This window comes from Leucoraja erinacea, chromosome 4 (genome assembly GCF_028641065.1).
Source record: "Leucoraja erinacea ecotype New England chromosome 4, Leri_hhj_1, whole genome shotgun sequence".
NCBI classification, from domain to species: domain Eukaryota; kingdom Metazoa; phylum Chordata; class Chondrichthyes; order Rajiformes; family Rajidae; genus Leucoraja; species Leucoraja erinaceus.
This window is the reverse complement of record NC_073380.1, coordinates 61,497,828-61,521,305: the sequence shown is the minus strand read 5'-3', so window position 1 is coordinate 61,521,305 and position 23,478 is coordinate 61,497,828. Positions and strand designations below refer to the sequence as shown.

General features: G+C 41.0%; 1 protein-coding gene and 1 pseudogene across 1 annotated transcript in view; one reads left to right on the top strand and one right to left on the bottom strand.

Moving 5' to 3' along the window:
* prex2 (phosphatidylinositol-3,4,5-trisphosphate-dependent Rac exchange factor 2) overlaps window positions 1-23,478 on the bottom strand; it is a 317,095-nt gene that overhangs the window by 244,524 nt on the left and 49,093 nt on the right. The window contains exons 4-6 of the mRNA XM_055634430.1: window positions 16,519-16,623; window positions 12,760-12,861; window positions 11,662-11,823 (exon numbers count right to left, since the gene is read on the bottom strand). Coding sequence (XP_055490405.1) covers window positions 11,662-11,823; window positions 12,760-12,861; window positions 16,519-16,623 — 369 coding nt within the window. The remainder of the gene's footprint in view (window positions 1-11,661; window positions 11,824-12,759; window positions 12,862-16,518; window positions 16,624-23,478) is intronic.
* Window positions 18,027-20,917, top strand: LOC129696485 (U5 small nuclear ribonucleoprotein 40 kDa protein-like; annotated as a pseudogene).

Below are 23,478 nucleotides of genomic sequence, written 5' to 3'. Positions count from 1 at the left end.
GTGGGAGGAAACCAAAGCTCCTGGGAAAATCCCACGCAGGTCATGGGAAGAACTTACAAACTCCGTACAGACAGCACCCATAGTCAGGATCAAACCCGGGTCTCTGGCGCTGTAAGGCAACAACTCTACTGCTGTGCCATCGTGCCGCCCAGTGTGATGCAAAGTTTTCAGGTGATGTGCCTGTCATTGTTGAATAGCTGGCAGTATGTGGAAGCTGTGAGCAGTGGGTGTGAAGCTTCCAAATGGGTTAAATGTAAGATTGGTTGAACATACAAAACCAGACGGATTGTCATTGATGGTGGGAGAGTGAAGTGGCGTCCTCTATATTGGGAAAGTCAACCATAAACTTGGAATCATTCTGCAACATAATGTAGGTAAATGGGATTATATAGATAGATACAATAAAAGGCATTACACAGTGGGTCATATGGCCTATTTTGATTTGATGTCCTAAAACTCTATATTCAAATAAACAGCTGAATTTATTCCTATCCAATGACTCCTGAGCTTACAATTGCCCATCACTTGAATTCTCTGTGCACCTCCCACATTAACCTCCCGTCATTGGCCTCTTATGTAGCTCGAATGAAACCCTGTGTAAGCATGAGAAAGCAGATCACTGCTTCGGACTTTCAACCCCTGGGGCAAAACAAAAAATGCTGGAGAAACTCAGCGGGTGAGACAGCATCTATGGAGAAAAGGAAACGAAAGTAGACAAAAATACTTGTTTCTCCATAGATGCTGCATCACCCGCTGAGTTTCTCCAGCATTTTTTGTCTTCGTTTGATTTTTCCAGCATCTGCAATTCCTTCTTAAACATTACATTCTAGGTGTCTCTTTCACTAAATGTTAATGTCTTGTGGTGTCTTTAAATGGCATAAGCTCATCCAGTCACCTGCTCTAAATTGGCATGCAATGGAGCATCTGAGAAAAGGTCTGACAAACTGAGATCTGAGAAAAGGTCTGACAAACTGAGATAATTCATTTTTAACATACCAGTTTTACTGGCTAGACTTCAAAAGAAACCAAGCAGCAAATATTAAAATAAAAGGGAGTACTGGGAAAAAGCAAGCTTCTAAAGCATTCTTGTCCCCAAGCTAACTTCTAAATTACAACCCGAGTACATGTCATCGGCACGGCCAACACCTATTATCTATACATATTGGCTTCTGATGACTTTGAATGCCTGTTCCTGTCATTGAGAAGCATTCTTGTCAGAAGCAGATCACTGCTTCGGACTTTCAATCCATGGAGCAAAACAATGAATTGAATAATTTCAGATAATAATTGGTTAGTTCAGATGAAACGTCAGTGAACTGAATAATTAATTCTGTTTCTCTAGCTACATATACTGCCTGACCTGATGAGCATTTCCAGCATTATGTTTTATTTTCAGGTTTCCAACATCTGACTTTTGATGATGCTGATCTTAGTAACTAACTTACTCTTTTATTTTACCCCACACAGGAACTACAACTAAGCTTTGATCTTGTTAAAATCCAAAAATAACCCTCCGTTTCCTCAAAGCCAAGCAGCAAGCTAAGCATTTCCTTCTGGAAGAAAATTCTCAAGCTTTTCCCTTTTGTATTTCAGCTTATTCACCCAGAACCAGATGTCGATGTTTTAAAACAAATATTATCCATTCCATGACAAAAAGCTTGGGACTTGATCTGAGACATTGGCACCCACTCTGAATAATCAAAACTGTTTATTCAGAATTAAAAAATGCGGTCTACTTCCTGTTTAAAGAGCTTCAGTCAAATATTGATTTTCTGAAATTTAAATGCAGTCATAACAACACTTTGGAATAGATCACTTTGGCAAATTTATAGCAGCCACTTCAAGTTTGCTAGTTCCATTAGCATTCCTTACTTCCCACACCCCCTCCCCCTATCTCACCCCCGACCACACCCCCATCAAGCATGCGCCTAATGGTGTTGTACTGCGATGGATCAAAGCTCAGTCTTGGTAGAAATAAGAGCAGATCGCACAAAAATCCTGCTCTCCTTGCTATTTATAAGGACACTCTGTTGACATTGAGTGGTATGACTGGGCAGTTACAGAGGTGACTGCAGACTGCTGAATCGTTTACCAAGTTCCACAGAAGGTGCCGAGTTACAGGGCTGTCAACTCTCACGCTTTCAGTGTGCGAATCACGCATTTGGACAAATTCTCATGCTCTCACGCTGATCACAAATTTCTCACGCTTTGTCATGAGAAATTCTGTGATCAACAAAAATGTCAAAACTCATATAAACTGCATGGGCCGCGGGTGTTGGAGAGCCGGGGCTGAAGCAGCGGCGGGGACAGATGCGGGGAGCCGGGACTGGCGACTGTTTGCAGGGCTGGTGATTCATAAAAAGGATAAAACATCCTGCTTGCCTGCTAGATTTTCACTTACTGTAACTGCAGGAAAAATGTTCCCGATGTTGGGGGAGTTCAGAACCAGGGGTCACAGTTTAAGAATAAAGAGGGAGGCCAGTTAGGACTGAGATGAGGACAAACTTTCTTCACGCAGAGAGTGTGAATCTGTGGAATTCTCTGCCACAGAAGGCAGTGCAGGCCAATTCACTGGATGTTTTCAAGAGAGAGTTATATTTAGTTCTTGGGGTTAATTAAATCAAGGGATATGGGGGGAAAAAACAGGAAAGAGGTACTGGTTTTAGATGAACAGCCATGATCATATTGAAGGCAGTGCTGGTACAAGGGCCGAATGGCCTATTCCTGCACCTATATTCTATGTTTCTATGCTTGAGTATATGGCAATAAAACTCGATCACTTGATTTTGAAGCATTCATGCATGGTGGAGGTATAATGTAGTCATAGAGTGATACAGAGTGAAAACAGGCCCCTCGGCGTTACTTGCCCACACCCGCCAACATGTCCCAGCTACACTACCTGCTTTTGGTCCATACCTCCAAAAGTCTAACTGTTTCTTAAATGTTGGGATGGTCCCTGCCTCAACTATCTCCTTTGGCAGCTTTTTCCATACACCCACCCCCTTTTTTGTGGAAAAAAATACTCCTTAAAAGTTACCTCTTAAAAATACTTAATACAAAAAACATTGAAATTATACTTCTACAATGCACTAAAACATGATTTTAATACATCAAATTTCAAAAAGTCCCTACCCTGGGAGGGGGGACACCCCACTTCCACACCCTCTCCCCACTCAGTTGCTCCACTCCCTCACCGGGTACCCCAAAGGCCCGTGATCACGCAGCCCCCCCCCCCCCCCCCCCCCCCCCCCCCACTTTAAAAAATGCTCAGCAGCCCCTGGTTCAGATGTAGAAAACTGCCAAATGTGAGCGGGAAACTGAGGCCAGTTGTCCTTGATGTCTGGATCCCAATGCTTGGCGCTTCTTTCTGCTTCTTAAATGTACACCTAATTATCAATCATATGAAGAATTGCACAATGCCACATGCCATGTTTACTGGAAGTATGAATGACTCTTTACTTCTGAAGAGGGCGCCAGTGCAAGATATTTACAGTGGCCCACAATACCCAGAGGGATCAAGCCTTGGGCACTATGGCCACTCTCCATTTCTTTTTTTTTTATTATTTTATTAGAAGTTAGTACAATACAAAACAATACAGTGGGACCTAATTTTAGGTGCCAACTATGTCATAACGTAATTATACATTCTATGTACAACCTCTAGTTTTATGTTTTTGAAAAGAAAGACAAGAAGAAGGGGAAAAAAAAAATTGAAGAGAAAAAGTGGAAAAATAGATAGTAGAAAATAGAAAAATGTGAAGTGTGTATATAAGAAAAGAAAAAGTGGAATGTAGAAATAGGAGCAAAAGACCCTTATAAGATAAATTTTCAAATCTTTATTCGGAGATGTAAATCTATCCACGACCTGACCTGAAATCAGTAATCTTTACGGTACCGCTGCATCACATGATTCCAAAAAGTCGATAAAAGGGGACCAACTCCTTAAGAATTGGTCATATTTATCTATTAGTCGGAGTCTCATTTCTTCAAGGTGTGCTATGTCCGTCATATTCCTAATCCACATTTTAACAGTTGGAATAGCTGTATTTTTCCAAAATTTAAGTATCAATTTCTTTCCAATTATTAACCCATAATTTAAAAAAAATGTTGGTCATAATTTAAATTGATATCTTCTACTATTATTCGAAATATAATCAATTCCGTATTAGGTTCTATTCTTGACTTGAAAAGCTTTGTAAGTATATCAAATATATCGCTCCAAAATTTATTCAACTTTATACTTCCTACAAATGAATGTGTTATATTAGCATTTTGAAACAAACATTTATCGCATCTGGGAGAGACGTTTGGGTAAAATTTATTCAACCTCATTTTTGAATTATAGTCTATGTAATACTTTAAATTGAATTAAATTATGTCTTTCATTAATGGAACAATTATGTGTGTTCATCAGATACTTTTCCCATCTATCCTTCAAGATCTTTCTCATTAGTTCATGTTCCCAATCTTCTCTTAGTGCCTCTGTTGAGGGTAATTCTCTATTTAATATATTATTATAAAAGTATGATATTAGTTTTTGTGAATCAGCCTTAATATTCATTGCTTCTTCTAAAGGGTCTAAAATTATAATTTGAAATCTCCATTTCTATTGCTCTTCACATCTATTTAGGCTCTGACCACAACAGCTGAGCATCAATCCAACTGAATTAGAGTAATTTGAGGAGAACAAGATTCTGGTAATTTATTTTTCTCTCAGATGATGGTTTGTTACATACATCACTCTGGGGACATCGAGCAATAAATCTCAATCAGATGTGAAGACTTTATCAAAATGCTCCACAACCTTGCATTCTACAGACAGCAGCGGCTTGCGGGCTGCTTCTGCAGCAACCAGCACGACCAGCTGGGAGCTGCTGAGTTGAACTGGAAGCCTCTGAGTGAAGTCGGAGTGGGACTGGGATCTGCGGGGTGAGCAGAGTGTAAGCCTTTTATATAAGCTAGGTAATTTGCAAAAGAAAAGCTTAAGTTTTTCTGAAACACGTGTATCCTAAAGAAATAAAGTACAATGAAACACACGCAGAGAACGGATGAATCAAAACATAGAAACGCTAATCTGAACCTGCATAGCTCAGCTTATTGCTTTGAGGCAATTATACGCTGGAGGAAATTGTATTTTATATGATTTTGTGTTGAAGAATGGATTACTGAATATAGCCTCTTCTTAGGCCAGAGGTCATCTGCTCTTTCTCTATGGCACATTCTTGAGCTGTGAAGTTAATGCTGAGTTTGACAGAATTCAAGGCTGAGATGTAATAGACTCTGTGATTTAGCTTTGGCTAAGTTAAATTATAATTAGGTTGAGATGTAATTAGGATCGGATGTAGAACAGTTGCTTGGAGAGGAAGAGAATCAGATTGAAGGATATGTGACCTTCCTATGTTTACAGAAAGTCGAAGAAGCAGATGTAATTCTGATGTAATGGTCTGAGTTGTGAAATTACGCTTTGTTCTGTAATATTTGTAAAAGGCCTTGCAAAGAGATTGGAAATCCAGCTTCCAGATAGCAGGAGAGGGGCTGCAAATTAGAATGAAGCTGTATCCTGACACAAAACATTTATTAATTAAGTTAACAGATTTACAACCCATGTATGCTTGGTTGGGAGATGTGTGAGGGTTTTGAACTTAGAAACCGTAATTCGGCGAACTCATATAATTAATGTTTTAATACATAGATAATAGTATTTTAAGCTGTGTAAAACTGTAGTAAAACAATTTATGAAATGTATTGTGTTTTAGTAGGTCTGTAAACATTAGACTTTGTTTAGATTTATAGAAATATCTTTCTTCTTGGTATGGAAAGTATGTATGACTTGTGTGATCATTGTATTACATATCTTCTATATTATTAAAAGTCTGTTCTTGACCAGTTTTGGCCATCTGTGCTGCGATTTCTGAGAGAACGCCGCCACCTACGGCCGTCATTTTTGGCCAACTTACTCAGAGCCCCCCTCTGCCTCATATGTGCCGAGGATTTTTCCCGTCGATTAAAAATGAGAGATATTAATGTTTTTACGAAATTCCCCATTCTCTCTGCTGCCCCCGCTGGCGGCAGAGGGGAGGGACTATAAAACCAGGAAGTGGTGTGCCACACAGTCTCTTCAAGATGGAGGAAGGCAGAGGGTCACGTTTCTCCGAGCTGTGAATAACACTGAACACATGTCTACTCAAATGTAAGTGCCCTTAGTGGTTCTAAAATGCTTGCAGAATGTGTCTATTGGTTCTAAAGCTTGCAAAAAAATGTTTATTGGTTCTAAAGCTTGCAAAAAAATGTCTATTGGTTCTAAAGCTTGCAAAAAAATGCAAAAAATATTGGTTCTAAAGCTTGCAAAACAATGTCTATTGGTTCTAAAGCTTGCAAAAAAATGTCTATTGGTTCTAAAGCTTTCAAAAAATGTCTATTGGTTCTAAAGCTTGCAAAAAATGTCTCTATTGGTTCTAAAGCTTGCAAAAAAAATGTCTATTGGTTCTAAAGCTTGGTTCTAAAAAAAAGTATATTGGTTCTAAAGCTTGCAAAAAAAAGTCTATTGGTTCTGAAGCTTGCAAAAAAAAGTCTATTGGTTCTAAAGCTTGCAAAAAATGTCTATTGGTTCTAAAGCTATTGATCCTAAAAAAAAATGTCTATTGGTTCTAAAAAGCTTGCAGAAAGTGCCTATATTGGTTCTAAAGCTTGCAAAAAAAAATGTCTATTGGTTCTAAAATGCTTGGCTTGGGTGTATTGGTTCTAAAGCTTGAAAAAAACTACTTACTGCAAATGGTGGCATGAGTTGAAAGGCACTACTTACTGCAAAAAGTGTCTCTATTGGTTCTAAAGCTTGCAAAAAATGTATATTGGTTCTAAAGCTTGCAAAAAAGTGTCTATTGGTTCTAAAGCTTGCAAAAAAGTGTCTATTGGTTCTAAAGCTTGCAAAACAATGTCTATTAGTTCTAAAGCTTGCAAAAAAAATGTATATTGGTTCTAAAGCTTGCAAAAAATGTCTATTGGTTCTAAAGCTGGCAAAAAGTGCCTGTATTGGTTCTAAAGCTTGCAAAGATATGTCTATTGGTTCTAAAGCTTGCAAAAAAATGTCTATTGGTTCTAAAATGCTTGGCTTGGGTGTGTCTTGAAATTGAAAGGCACTACTTACTGCAAATGGTGGCATGAGTTGAAAGGCACTACTTACTGCAAGTGGTGGCTTGGGAACTTTGGCTTGAAGTTGAAAGGCACTATTACTACAAATGGTGGCTTGGTTGCTTTGGCTTGAAGTTCAAAGGCACTACTTACTGCAAATGGGGGGCGTGGGTGCATTGGCTTGAAGTTGAAAGGCACTACTTACTGCAAATTGTGGCTTGAAGTAGAAAGGCACCACTTACTGCAAATGGTGGCTTGGGTGCTTTGGCTTGCAGTTGAAAGGCAGTACTTACTGCAAATGGTGGCTTGGGAGCTTTGAAGTTGAAAGGCACTACTTCATGCAAATGATGGCTTGGGTGTGGCTTGAAGTTGAAAGACACCACTCACTACAAATGGTGGCATGAAGTTGAAAGGCACTACTTACTGCAAATGGAGGCTTGGTTGCTTTGGCTTAATCATTTATAGGAGGGGTTGTGGAAAATGAATGACATGATTTCATTTGACATCAACTTTGCCACACAAAAGTGTTTCTTGATTCTATTCCTTTCCTACTTTGGCTCCAGACCAAGCTCTGGATCTAATTTGAAATTATACGATAAAGTAAACCACAAGTGTTATTTTATTAGTAGGTCTGATGTTTTGATAAGTGTACTTCTTATGCTAGACGTTATTTTCATCCACAACTGACCTTCAAACAATGCTGGCTATAAAGTCACTTAATTCATCATAATGCTGGTTTTATCTGAACTGTCTTTCATAATCATTGTTGATAACATTAATTGTTTAATGTTATCTGAAGAAGGGTTTCGGCCCGAAACGTTGCCCATTTCTTTTGCTCCAAAGATGCTTCTGCACCCGCTGAGTTTCTCCAGCATTTGTGTACCATTCATAACATTAAGTTGCTTTGTGTTCCATTTCAATATCCATTTATATTTTTCTTGCGAGTTGATTTTTGTGACAATGCAAATTAAATATAAGCAAGATGTTATTTGGATTGTCACAAATAATTTTTCCACTTCTGATTGTGACATTTGCACAACCTTGGATTGGCAATTCAATACAATTGTAAGTTGTGAAGACACCTTTCACAAATTACTAGTTTTGGTTATGCGTTATTTCCCTTATGATTTTAACCACATCGAGAAGATCGCCGCCTCAGCCTCCTGCCCAAGGATTAAAGTCCAAGCCTACCCAACCTATCATTATATTGGGAAGTCAGCATCCTGGGGGCATGAACATTGAATTCTCCCAATTTTGTTAGCCCTTGCCGTCTCCTCCCCCTCCTCAGCCCTCAAGCTGTCTCCTCCCATCCCTCAGCCTTCGGGCTCCTCCTTTCTTCATCCTCCTATATCTTCTCTGCATTTTTTCCAGCTTTATGCCATCTTTCCTATAGCAGGGCGACCAAAACCGAACACTATACGCATGTGCAGCATCACATCACCAACATATTGTGCAGCTACATTATCACAAGTTTTCTTATTTGCAGCTTCCCCAGTTTATTTCACTGCAACATGAATGAAATAAAGATCTTGGCTGAGAAGTGAGAGATTTTTTTTGACCATGCAGAAGCAAGGCACAAAAATATTCACTGTGTTTTGTTTCCCCCTTAACTAAATAATTACTTTCTAAACTATAACTTTAACATAGGTGGTGCAGATATACATCACTTGTTATCTCAGTTTGTCTGTAGTAACTTTTGTTCATAGGAATCAACAGCAAAGAAAGAATAACTGTAAATCATCTGTCCAACCTACTATTGAAATGCCATGAATATTCCATAAATCTTAACCCACTTGAAAAAATGCTATTAATCTCTACACTATATTTTCTGGCTCTGTGTGCTTTCATAATCTCCCCGAAAGACCAGTTAACACATAGTAAGAGAAATACTTAATAACACAATTATCAAAGTTTTATTTCCTTGTGCCTAACAGAATACTGAAAAGTTTGATACTATATTTCCTGTTCCATGTCTAAAATGAACATCTCCAGTTTTTTTGCCATTCTGTAGTAAAATATGTTATGGGCGCCAAATTGGAATATTAATTGTTTAATCCTTTTCCAAAGCCAGAAAGCAAACAAAACAACTATCCCAGCATATGGTTAGAAACATAAAAAACATAGAAAATAGGTGCAGGAGTAGGCTATTCGGCCCTACGAGCCTGCACCGCCATTCAATATGATCATGGCTGATCATCCAACTCAGTATCCTGTACCTGCCTTCTCTCCTTACCCCCTGATCCCTCTAGCCACAAGGGCCACATCTAACTCCCTCTTAAATATAGCCAATGAACTAGCCTCAACTACCTTCTGTGGCAAAGAGTTCCAGAGATTCACCACTCTCTGCATGAAAAATGTTTTTCTCATCTCGGTTCTAAAGGATTTCCCCTCTATCCTTAAGCTGTGACCCCTTGGCCTGGACTTCCCCAACATCGGGAACAATCTTCCTGCATCTAGCCTGTCCAATCCTTTAAGAATTTTGTAAGTTTCTATAAGATCCCCCCTCAATCTCCTAAATTCTAGCTAGTACAATCCGAGTCTATCCAGTCTTTCTTCATAAGAATGTCCTGACATCCCAGGAATCAGTCTGGTGAACCTTCTCTGCACTCCCTCTATGACAATAATGTCATTCCTCAGATTTGGAGACCAAAACTGTACGCAATACTTCAGGTGTGGTCTCACCAAGACCCTGTACAACTGCAGCAGAACCTCCCTGCTTCTATACTCAAATCCTTTTGCTATGAATGCCAACATACCATTCGCTTTCTTTACTGCCTGCTGCACCTGCATGCCTACTTTCAATGACTGGTATACCATGACACCCAGGTCTCGTTGCATCTCCCCTTTTCCTAATCGGCCGCCATTTAGATAAGTCAGCTTTCCTGTTTTTGCCACAAAAGTGGATAAAGTATGGTTGAATGAATTTGTTCAAGAACGAGTACAACCTTGCCAATCAGTTCCAATGCCGCATCAATAATGCCAGCATTCAGATACAGCAAGACATTTGTAAGGCAGCAACTGAAATGCTGCCCTTTATGGCAAAGAGTAGAGCACAAAAATTGAGAAGTCACATAACTTCTGCACATCACTGAGCCCCATTTGAACGCTGTGTTCATTTTGAGTCTCATTGGCATTTACAAAAAGGTGAGAAGTGATTATATAAAAGAGACATCAGATTCTAAGAAGGATGGCTGGACAAGGTAAAAGTTGGAAGGTCAGGAGTTGATGGGCATGTGAGAGAAGGGACAGGACTAATGGGATTGTTCTGCTGGTGATTGACATGGATCACATGTGCAAAATGGTCTCCTCCTGTACTGTAATACATATATAGTAGATGGTATCAGGACTTCTTTTTTTTCCCTGAGGGGAGGGGGGTTGGAAATCTAAAACAAAGAGCATACTTTCAGAATAATAAGTTGGCCATTTGAGATGAAGAAGTGGTCTTTTAAGAATGAGGCATGTCATGAGTTTTTGGAATTCTCTACCTCACAATGCTGTGGACCCAGTCATTCAAATACATGGTAGTTAAACATCCAATTACCATAGACACAAAGTGCTGGAGAAAGTCAGCGGGTCAGGCAGCATGTCTGGAGAAAAAAAAGGATAGGTGAAGTTTCGGGATGGGACCAATTACCATGCTTCTTCCATTCATCAGCACATTGCTACCAACCTTGACCTTCAGACAACTTTCGATTAAGTATGACCCAATTACTCAAAACTTTCCTTTACCATGGCTGAGTATATTTATTGAAGCTCCCTGTGCAACAAAACTGCAGCAACAACTTTACCTCAACATTTACCCCAAGGGTCTTCATGGGTTCAAGATGATATTTGAAATTAAAGATGAAAAAATGAATGGTTCCTTATCATAGCAGTAGCTACATTGTATATCAATTTTTAAAAATACACAAAATACACATGCTACAATCCACTAAAGTTTATTTTATTACACTTACATCGGCAAATACCATCACCCAAAACTCTGAAATTTTGGAACATCAATACTTTCAAGTGTTCCACCACCTCAATAGACAATGGACAATGGAGTGTGGGTGGGTAGCCATGAGGGGGAAAACAAAGGGGGGGCCTGGAGCAGATACTGTGTATACCTATATGGCGACATGCATACCTTGGGTATGCAAGCAAAGCATTTCACAGTGACTTGTCTCATGTGACAATAAAGTATTCATTCATTCATTCATACACCATGCAGACTTAAAATATTTTGCAATGTTTTAATGTCATTGGGTTAAAATTCCAAAACATGTTCTTTAACAAGGGGGAGAGAAGTAGGGAAGGATGAAATGAAAAGTTCTTACAAACACCCAGCGCAAATGTAACAGGCCAAATACACAATCAATGTGCTATATATTTCTATTATGTGAAGCAATACTATGACAAAGAATTTCATACTTTTTCATACACGATGCAGCAATTGCTCAGGGCTAGCATTAAACAGAACATCATGTTTGGGAACATGCTGAACTTTAACTTCAAGGTTACAAAAGTTTAAAATAGAAAGAGCAGACATACCTCCCATCCTTCAATGTGTGACTGCCATTCTTCGAGAATTTCCAGCTTTTCCATTTGTCGCTTGGCTTCATTAATGGTGGAGCAAACCGTTTTCATGGCCTGAAGAGCTTCGAGTACTGCTGAATAGTCATTGTGCCTCTTTGGTGTCCTCTTCATCAATTCCTGAATAAATGCAAGTGCACATTTCCTCACGAAAATAATTCCTAATAATGTTAACTTCTGTTTATTTCCAGTAGCAAAAGAAAATTATGCTTCACCTCTTGGTAATTATTCTCTTCAAAGTATTCAATAAGACTCTTTTATTAGTGAGTCTGAGAATGGAAAATCAGTTATATCAATAATAATAAAACGTGTGTTTAGAAATAATCTTATTTGTTTTATGTTATAACATTTATGAATACTTTGGAATTGCTTGTGTTATAAAACAAATTACAAAGATTTGTCAACGAAAATTTCATGAACTGGAAATAAATCTAACAACTGATTCATATTAGTTCTCAAAAAATGTTAATTCGTTACCATGAACATTACAATTTAGAAAAATAAAAGACAGTCTACCATTAACTGTTGTTCTCATCTTACAAGATAAAAAAAACTTAATACAGTAACAAACTTCTCAAATCTCGCAATATAAACACAAATAACTAAGATAAAGATGCAAAAACATACACTTGCCTAAACAATTAAAGTTTCAAGCGATTCCAAAGATTCATAAATTTGTTCTTTTTTAAGAAAGACACAAGTTTTTCCGTATTCGTGAAAACTTAACATAGTTAGTCTTACTTAGCTAAATCACAGTTTCAACTGACGCATCCATATTTCTTTTCTACCATCCACTGTTTGGGTTGAGTTGCGCACGTACTGAATATCAATCCAAGCACCAAAAATTCTACACAAACACTGCTGCCCATTAAAAGTGAAATTATTTAATGACAATGGCTCAAAGTTAAAGAAAATTACTGATTTTTTTAAATCTCAGTACCAATTTTGGTCTTAATATTACTTCAATATTTAAATGTCACAGAGGAAGCAATCTATGGTTCTGGTCACAAAAAAATCCATATCTATCATGGTACCACTTTTATCAACATTGAGTACCTTTAGCAGAAGTGGATACTTGCAAATCCTTTGTATTGGAGCCACGAGATAGCCTTCAAGTGGAACATCAGGGTTCTTCCGCCCTGCCAGCAGCATACAACCCTCGTATAGCCAAATGAAAATGTGAATTAGATTGTATATGCATTGATATTAATATAACTTATTATAGTTAAAAAACAATTTCTGTAGCCATAAATCACAAGAAATGTAATCCAGCAGAGGTATTGTCAAGGGTGATACAAGTTACACAAAAAAAGGTCCTTGCTCTCTAGACATCCATTTGTAAAGTCATATTTCTAATGATGCAACTGATTCTTAATATTCCTTTTTCACATCCATTGATAATTCATAGTCCAACAACTAAGAATTTTAAATTGCAGTCTCCCAGAACTGATTTTCTTTAAAATGGGCAAGGACTAAATTGCAAGTCATCTCCAAGCATGAAAGAATGTTGAAGCAAACCATAAAGTACTGATTAGATGACACTAAGCTTGCTTTCATATGTTGCAAGACTACATTCAAATGTCAAAGCAGGAATCTAATCTTATAAATAATTCCATGAGAAAGTATCTATATCTGCATTAAGATACCGATCATGGTTCATGAAAAGCAATATTATTAACTCAGATAGTTTAATCCACCAATAGTCGATGGATTATTGGTGGACGACTTAAAAATCTCAGATGGTAAAATGGTCTATTAGTACCTAAAATCATGGTGCAGTGATGAATGAAAGAGAGAATTACAAGAATTAATCCTGTGCTGATTTTCAACACGAAGAATCAAAGAATAGGAATTACAAGAAGGAGAAAGTGCCAAACCCAAAGATAATTATTAAATTACTAACTTGCAGCGATTTAGATCGCAGCTCCATCACAAGACTTGAAGCGAACGTTCAAATGTTTCTGTTGCTCATGGAATCATGAAAGACAACCTTTGGTGTTTACTTACATCTTTCTATTAAAAGGCACTGAAAAACTATGATAGTTCCAGATGGGGACTATGTTACACCTGGGATTGTTCGGGCAGGAGTGCAATAATGAGTTGGAAATTAGTTCAAGATGTGGAAGCCTCATGTATTGACTTTTAGGGAATTCTACTTGGCTTTGTTTGGATGAGGTTTTTCCACAGTGCTCCAGCATAACATGTTGCTGATTTGGATCCTTTGGGTCATAAGTTGCATCCTCAAATTAAACATGGAGAAATAAGTTTCTATATATTATCCACCTACTTGCATTAACATGCAAGACTATGCATCCTACAGAGTTAAATTCCAAATCGTTTTGGGCTCTGTGTGAAAAAAATCCCTGCACTTGCATTTCACTGGCCTAATGTTATCAATTACTACTTAAACCATCAATTTGTGTGTTCTTTTGTTTGATATTTGCAAAGCAAAAATAACCTCTTCTTGAAATATAATGTTGAATATTGGACCTGTTAAAATGGTTCCAAAAATAGGAAAAAGAGTTTTGTTGCTGAAAATCCAAAACAAAAGTAAAAACATTAAGATGGTGATATAAGGAACGGCAGATCTTGGAATCTTGCATTGTCCATAAAATGTTGGAGCAACTCAATGGGTCAGGAAGTGTCTCTGCTGACATGGATAGGCAACATTTTGGGTCGGGACCCTATTTCAGACCCTCCCAACCTGAAACATCATTAGCTCATTTCCTCCCGAGATAGATACAAAAAGCTGGAGTAACTCAGTGGGACAGGCAGCATCTATGGAGAGAAGGAATGGGTGACATTATGGGTCAAGACCCTCCAGAGACCCACTGAGTTACCCCAGCACTTTTTCAAAATAAAACATTAAGGGTATTCATCAGGTAAGATAGTCAATGTCATGACAATGTACATCACTGGCCACTTAAGTACAAACCTTTCGTGAATAAAATAGAAATCCTTACTTGTTCTTCCCAATCAACTGAAGCACAGGTGAAGCACACTGAATGTCACACACACAGTTTTTGCAGTTTCAAAATTAAATGATCAGAGATATAAAAGTGATTAAATGTGGATGATTTTGCATTCCCAAAAGTGTAAGTGCATTCTTCATTTTGATTTGATTCAACTTTATTGTCATTGTTCAAATATGAGTACAGGTACAACGAAATGCAGTTTAGCATCTGGTCAGAGTGCAAGATAGTAAAAATAAAAATGCTGGTTAAACAATATGTGCAATGTGGATGAATTAAACTGGTACATAGGCAAATAACTATATACAGATAGGAGAGTATAAAAGATAGCTAGCATCGGGACTGAGTTCAGCAGTGTAATGGTGTTTTGGAAAAAGCTGTTCCTCAGCCTGCTTGTGCGAGACCTGGGGCTCCTGTACCACCTCCCTGATGGGAGGAGGGCAAACCGTCCATGGTTAGGGTGAGAGGGGTCCTTGATGATTTTCCCGGCCCGTCTCAGACACCGTTTGCGGTGGAGGGCATCCATGGCAGGGAGCGGGGCACCGATAATGTGCTGAGCGGTTTTCACCACCCGTTGCAGTGCCTTCCTGTCAGCTGTTGTGCAGCTGCTGTACCATACCGTGAAGCAGGTGGTCAGGATGCTTTTGATGGTACAGCGGTAGAAGTTGGACAGGATCTGGGGGGACAGGTGAACTTTCTTAAGCCTCCTCAGAAAGTAGAGGCGCTGCTGCGCCTTTTTGATCAGTTTGGTGGTATTGAGGGACCAGGACAGATCCGCTGAGATATATACCCCAAGGAATTTGTAGTTGGAGACACGCTCCACCTCAGTCCCGTTTATGTGGATGGGGGTATGTCTGCCACCTCTGGTCTTCCTGAAGTCAACGATGATTTCCTTCGTCTTTTTTGAGTTGACGAGGTTATTATTGGTACACCAGGCTGCCAGGTGCTGGACCTCCTCCCTATAGGCTGATTCGTTGTTGTCGCTGATCAGTCCTACCACCGTGGTGTCATCGGCAAATTTTATGATGGCGTTGGAGCCATACATAGGGACGCAGTCATGGGTGAAGAGGGAGTAGAGGAGAGGGCTGAGCACACAGCCCTGTGGCACACCAGTGTTCAGTGTCAAGAGTGGAGGAGGTGAGGTTGTTGATCCTAACAGACTGGGTGGGGTCTGTTGGCGAGGAAATCCAGTGTCCAATTGCAGAGGAAGGTGGTGATGCCAAGTCCGCTGAGTTTGGTGATCAAGCTGGCGGGGATGACGGTATTAAATGCGGAGCTGAAGTCGATGAACTACAACCTGATGTAGGAGTTGTTGTTGTCCAGGTGGGTCAGGGCAGAGTGTAGGGCCGCAGATATAGCGTCCTCTGTAGACCTGTTGGGCCGGTAGGCAAACTGATGGGGGTCCAATGTAGGAGGGAGCTGGCATTGAGGTGAGCCAAGATCAGTCGCTCAAAGAACTTAGCAATGACAGGGGTGAGTGCCACTGGGCGAAAGTCATTGAGACTCCCTGAAGCCGACTCTTTGGGCACTGGCACAATGGTTGAGGTCTAGAGGCAAGTAGGGACGACACCCTGGGCCAGTGACAGATTGAAAATGTACAGGTGCAAGTTCATGCAAATGTTAACTTACAAAAAAAAAACATTTTAACGCTGCCTCCGAAGACAGTTAATCAACCAAGAGATTTCCCCTAGATCCATCTACCAACAACCATTCATCAACAGAGGTTTCCTGAAAATCTTATTTCTCATTAAAATATTATTTCTGGTGCACAATATCACTTTGCTTTGCCTTCAATGCAATTCAACTAAACACATTTTACAATGGTATAAAATGGTGTTCTTACCAGCAAAAACGTCCTCACAGTCCGCATTTTATTCAGTTCCAATAGCAGCCTTTGTGCTTTTTCGTGATTACTGCAAAATTCATCATAGATGGAAAATCGGTGTTTCTGCATTTTCAAACAAAAAAGAAACACAAGGAAAAACACAGAAATTATGGAGAAGGGTTCCTAGTAGAAAGCTACACAAAGGGTCACATCTCCAAACTACATGTCTCGCTACTCTGATAAAAGTGGGGAAGAATCTGTCCTTGAATCAGGTGGTGCGTGATTTCTGCATCTTCTGCCAGATGGGGTGGGGTGTGGGGGGGGTAAATGGTCTTTGAATTTGTTAAATGCTTTGATGAGGCAGTATGAAGTAGACGGAATCAATGTGGGCTAGGCAGATGTGTCATAGACTGTGCAGTGCCCAGAACTCTCTGATTTCTTGCGGATTTGGGCAGAGTTGTTGCCAACCTAAGTTGTATGTACCCCGACTGGATGCTTTCTACGATGCGTCTGTAGGATCAGACCAGGGGCGGATTAACCATTAAGCAGACGAAGCACGTGCTTAGGGCACCAGGGCCAAAGGGGACACCACAAAGTTGGGAAAAGGGTGAAAAGAAAAAACTACGAATGAAGATTTGTAAAAAAATTCCGTATCTCCACTTTTTATGTAATTGTTGAAAAGTTAGAAACGGAAATGAGGAGACGAAAGGTGTACACTGAAATAGCAGACAAATTCTCTTGTCTGACAGATGTACCTAATGCCACCCAACAAGGTGCTAATTCCCAATTATCAGAACGTGAAAGGTACTCAAAGACTTGTCAGACACTCATTGATGCTTATCCAGATGACATGAACAACACTTTGTCTACAGAGCTTCAGCAGTTCCATTCATATGTTCTTCATAAGTTTAAAACAACCAAGAAAACATCTTTCACTCACATGGAACTTTACAACACAATTACAGAAGACAAACTAGAGAGTGCCTTTCCAAATGTTGAAATTGCCTTAAGAAAATTTTAACATTAATGGTCACCAACTGCACAACAGAGAGGTCTTTCTCACAACTGAAACGTGTAAAAAACCCAAATAGATCAGTTATGTTTCAAGAAAGACTCGACTCACTGTGTGTATTAATAATTCAAGCAGACATTCTGAGAAGTATTAATTTCGAGGATGTTATCAGTGATTTTGCGAAAATGAAATGTAGAAAAATGCCTTTCAGGTCATGAATATTAGAACTTTGATACATTTAACTTGTGAAATATTAAAATAGATGTTGTATTGCATTTTTGTAGAACTTTATGTAGCCCAAGCTTGGCTTAGTTTGTACAGTATATTGTGTTATCATAGGAATAAATGTTTGTACTGCTGCAACCTGCATTGTATATTTGGTCAGACAGGTCAACAACTAAAATGGACTGGGACAGTGTGGAAAGGAGGGGGGCACCAAGATTGGTCAGTGCTTAGGGCACCAGTGAGCCTTAATCCGCCCCTGGATCAGACACATCGTGGTGCAATCATTTCCATCCAGTGATGTAGTGGCATGACCTGTTCCAATAAACACTCCACTTGTGTTGACCTCATCCAGTCAGTATGTCCATTTGCTTCTTTCTTTCTCTACTAAATGCATCCTTCTTGATTTTTGAGATAGTCAGTTCCCTTTTCTGTAGCAGATAACTCCTCCACAGCTACCTATGAGATTTATCAATATCTTACCCCAACAATAATGGATTACCATTTGCGTACTGCCAAGGACAAATGGGTTGGTTGATGAGTTGCAGTAAAACAGAGAACTATTGTGCAACGCAGTGCTTGGGAGTGTTGCATTGTGGAGGGTTGTGCGCTAGAGGCCTGCCCCTTTAAATCCTCCAAACATAATTATGGTCAAACTGTGTTAATCTGGCACGCTCACAAATTTGGTGCTGATGGATTAGCAAATTTTCCAGAATTCCAGATGTTATTTTATTAATGCTCTGTGCTTAGAATTCAGTTTTAAAAAGATGTTACACAGTAATTTATCAATGAAATATAGAACATATAACTGAAACAGACGATTTGGACCACTTAGTCAGTGCAAACCATGGTACCAATCTAAACTAATCCAACCTGCCTGCACGTGGTCATTTTCCTCCATATCCCTCCTGTTCATGTGTCTGTCTAAATGCATCTTAAATATTATCATATACGTGTAATAAGAATTTTGCCCGAACAGCCTGTGACCCATAGCGCTGTGGCCGGTAGTGCTATATTTAAAGCCCATAGAGCTGTAGCCGACAGTGCTTTGATTAATGCTCCACATGCTAGGTCGGCAGTGCTGTGTGTATTGCTTTAGGCACCAAGTCTGCGGCTGATAGCACTTTGTTTCAAAAGGGTGGGGCCTCGCTCGGATGCAGGCCCCTTCCATTGGTTGTAGTTTGAATTTGGGAGCAATGCTATTGTCCAGGACTGACCAGCGATTATTTCGATAGCAGATTTCCGCCAGTATAAAGGCTGGCGCCGGTAAGCCATAAGGTAGTTCATGTACAAGAGGGATTCACCGATGGGCTGAGGTGTATCAGAGATGCAGACGGAGGCAGAGAGAGAGGAAGGTGTGCTGCTGTAAAACGGACTCCGTGCATAGAGACAAATATTGCTTTTGTTCTCTCTCTTACCAATACATCTGATTTGTAACTAAACAGATGAGTGAGCCTTTTTCTGTTTTACTAGTCAGTTCATTGAACCTGTTCCCTTGTAACAATTGGCGTAGTCGGCAGGATCTGACGAATAGAATAGAAAATGTTCGGTAAAAAGAAATAGCAAACAAGATGGTGCTGGTGCAGGCCAAGCGCTGCCGCAATGAGCTGCTGCCCTCGGTGCAGGGGAGCCCACACCAGACCGTGCTGCAGGTGGGATCAAGAACCTCGAGTCTTCAAGCGCCTCTAATGCTTGTAATGGGTCATGAGGGAGAGGTTTATTGCTGTAAATCTCACCCGAATGGTTCAAAACTGGCATCTGCAGGATTTGATCGATTCATATTGTTTTGAAATGTATATGGCGATAATTATGCTACATTGAAAAGTCACAATGGAGCAGTGATGGAATTTCATTATAACACAGATGGCAGCATGCTTTATCCAGCATCAACACACAAAACTGTAGTAGTGTGGGACAGTGAAACAAGTGAAAGAATCAAGAGACTTAGAAGGTAACACATCCTTTGTGAATTCATATTATCCAGCCTAGGAGGACCACAGTTGGTCTGTTCAGGAAGGACGATGAAATAGTGAAGCTATGGGACATTCGGAGAAAGCTGCAATCCATACATTTCCAAACACACGTACCAAGTACTGGCAGCAACGTTTAATGACAGAAGCGATTAGATTACCTCTGGTGGTGCATATAATAACATTAAGGTTTGGGAACTCCGACAAAACAAGTTAATTTACACCATGTGTGGTCATACAGACTTGATGACCAGTTTGGCTCCTAGTGGGGTAAAAGAGGCCATCACAGAACTATCAGCAGAAATTGTGTCCATTTGTACCATAGCCCTACAGAACCAAATGGCCCTGGATATCATCCTGGCTGAGAAAGGGGGCACGTGTGCTTTGATCGGGAGGGTGCGCTGCACTTATATTACAGATGGTTCAGAGAACATCACCAACCTCGCTGACCAAATCCAGGAAGCCATGGAGAAGATGAGAAGCATCGGAGAACAGTATCACAACTACAACCCCTCAGAAGGATGGTGGCCTTTCGGGATGTTTGGAGGCTTGTGGACAACGATGGTCACATTGGGACAACCTTGTTGGCAATAATATTACTGATTGTGCGGATTGGCATCACAACCATGGCACCTCCCTAGCTGATGACCTGAACTCCTTTTACGCTCATTTCGAGTTGGGCAACACCACTCCAGGTCTGCCGACTATCGACAATACCGCCAGCGGGCTGGCTAACGAAGCTGAAGGGAGGAATGTGCACACATTCTCGCTGTCCGAGCATGTTGTGAGGAGGGCTCTGACACGGGTGAACACGAGGAAAGCTACAGGCCCCGATGGCATCTCGGGGCGAGTACTCAAGTCCTGTGCTACGCAGCTAGCACCGGTGCTCACTACATTATTCAACCTCTCCCTGGACACGTGCGTGGTCCCTGCCTGCTTCAAAAAATCCATCATCGTACCGGTACCAAAAAATGCCTCCCCAGCCTGTCTGAATGACTACCGTCCAGTGGCCCTTACCTCGGTAGTCATGAAATGCTTTGAAAGGCTGGTGAAGAAACACATCTGCGCCTTCCTCCCTCGCAACATGGACCCGTTACAGTTCGCATAGCGTCCGAACAGATCCACGGACGATGCGGTCTCCCAGGTTTTGTACACCGCTCTCTCTCATCTTGACAGCCAGAAGGGGGGGCTACGTGAGGATGCTGTTCATAGACTTCAGTTCAGCCTTCAACACGATAGTTCCCACCAGACTGGCCGAGAAGCTACTGGAATTGGGGCTCAACACCCCCCCCCCCCCCTGTGTGCCTGGGTCCTGGACTTTCTCACCGCCAGGCCCCAGGTAGTCAAGATGGGAGGGAATTCATCGAAGTCCCTCAACCTGAGCACAGGATCGCCCCAAGGTTGCGTCCTCAGCCCCCTATTGTACTCCCTGTATACACATGACTGTGTGGCTAGGTTCAGCTCCAACTCAATAATCAAGTTTGCTGATGACACTGTGGTGGTGGGCCTGATCTCAGACAACGATGAGAAGGCCTACCAGGAGGAGGTGGTTGATCTAGCACTCAGCCTCCTCTTGAACATCAAAAAAACGAAGGAGCTGATCGTGGACTTTAGGAGGGCACATCATCCGAGGACGTACACACCATTGAGGATAAATGGGGATCCTGTGGATAGGGTGAACTGTTTTAAATATCAGGGAGCCCACATCTCTGATGATATGACATGGACATCACATGCCGCAGCATTCGAGTGTAAGGCAAGGCAGCGTCTTTGCAACCTCAGGCAATTGTGGAAATTCAGAGGAAAGCATCTTGTCCGGAAATATTACCATCTGGTTTGGGAATTGCTCTGCCCAGGACAAGAAGGCTCTGCAGAGAGTAGTGCGTTCGGCCGAACGCACTATGGGAACGTCACTCACCCCCCTGCAGGAACTATACATCAGGAGGTGCAACTCCAGAGCCAATAAAATCATGGGATACCCCTTCCACCCCTGCAACGGACTGTTCCAGCTGCTACGGTCAGGCAAACACCTCATTTGCCATGCTGTGAGAATGGAGAGGTTGAGAAGGAGTTTCTTCCCAGAGGCCATTAGGACTGTAAACTCCTATCTCACCAGGGACTAACTTTTACTGTACCACTCTACTGCTTTTTTTAAAAGTGCTATTTTTTTCCCTTTTTCCTTCCGCCCACAATATTTAATATGTAAAATAATGTGTGATTCTGTTCCATTCCGTTTGTAGTTTGTTTGGTTGTTTGTTTGTCTTTTTGCACAAAGTCCACGAGCATTGTCACTTTTCATTTCACGGCACATTTTGTATATGTGTCTGTGACGAATAAACTCGACTTAACTTGATTTTACTAAAGCCGGTGGACCGGATGTGATGTGGTAACGCCTGTGGGCCGGATGTGACGGTAACCAGACTGTTTTGAGGGGTGGAATATAATATTAATTTTGCCCGAACAGTCTGTAACCCATAGCTCTGTGGCCGGTTGTGCCATATTTAAAGCCCATAGCACTGTAGCCAACAGCGCTTTGTTTAAAGCTCCACATGTATTACCTTTGTGCATTAAGTCTGCGACCGGTAGTGCTGTGTGTATTGCTTTACACGCCAAGTATGTGGCTGATAGCGCTGTGTTTCCAAAAGGGGGGGGGGGGGGGGCTCGCTCGGATGCATGCTCCTGCCATTGGCTGCAGTTTTGATTTTAGGAGCAGCGTTATTGGCCAGGACTTACCGGCGGTTATTTTAACGGCTGATTTCTGCCGGTATAAGGTAGATCAGCGCCGCGGATGGAGGCAGAGAGAGAGGGAGGTGTGCTGTTGTAAAACGGACCCTCCCGTGCATGTTTTTGTTCGCTCTCTTGTTTTGTTTTTGTTCTCTCTCTTGCCATTACTCTGATTTGTAACTAAACAGATGAGTGAGCCTTTTTCTGTTCTGCTAGTCCTTGAACCCGTTCCCTTGTCACAATATGCTTCTCCCACCTTCCATGCATCCATTCCTCTCTGTGTGAAAACATTGCCTCACATATCTCCCTTCAACTTTCCATTCTCAGGACACAGAGCAATATGTTGCTCAATGCTTCTTTTTTACGACAATTCATCAACCAATCCATTTATTATTGGTATTAAGCAACTGGTAATCCAGTATTTGACATTCCAACCTGGAAAAGAGACTGCTTATCAAAACCCAGTAGGTTTAAAGAGAGAATGTGTAACAGGACCAGGTACATTTCAAGAGCTGAGACCAATAGAAGACGGTAGGTTTGAAGAGAACACAGGAACCAGCGTAGTGGATGGGGAGAGCAGAAACTAAGAAGCCAGTAAGTGGACAGTTCAAACATTTATCAATCATCACTGATCCTCAAAATACGGGTCATCCATAGCAATGCCTAAGCTGCTATGGGGCTGAATAATAGAAGGAAAACATGATGCTGGAAATAATTAGTGCATATATTGCAAATATATATTGCTTCGAGTCATGAATCTTTATCAGAACCACCAGAGAAAGATTAGATGACATGGGAACCGGGGGGGGGGGGGGGGGGGGGGGGGGGGGGGGGGTGGGGGTGGGGGGGGGGGTAGCTGACAGGGTACAACATTGGCTAGAAGCAGAGGGTGGTGGAGGAAGGTTGTTTTTCAGACTGGAGGCCTGTAACTAGTGGTGTGCAGGCGACACAGAGACACAGTAGATCTAATCCTGTTATATTTAGCTCTTAGGGAATCAAGGGATATGTGGGGAAAAAGCCAGAACGGGGTGCTGATTTTGGATGATCAGC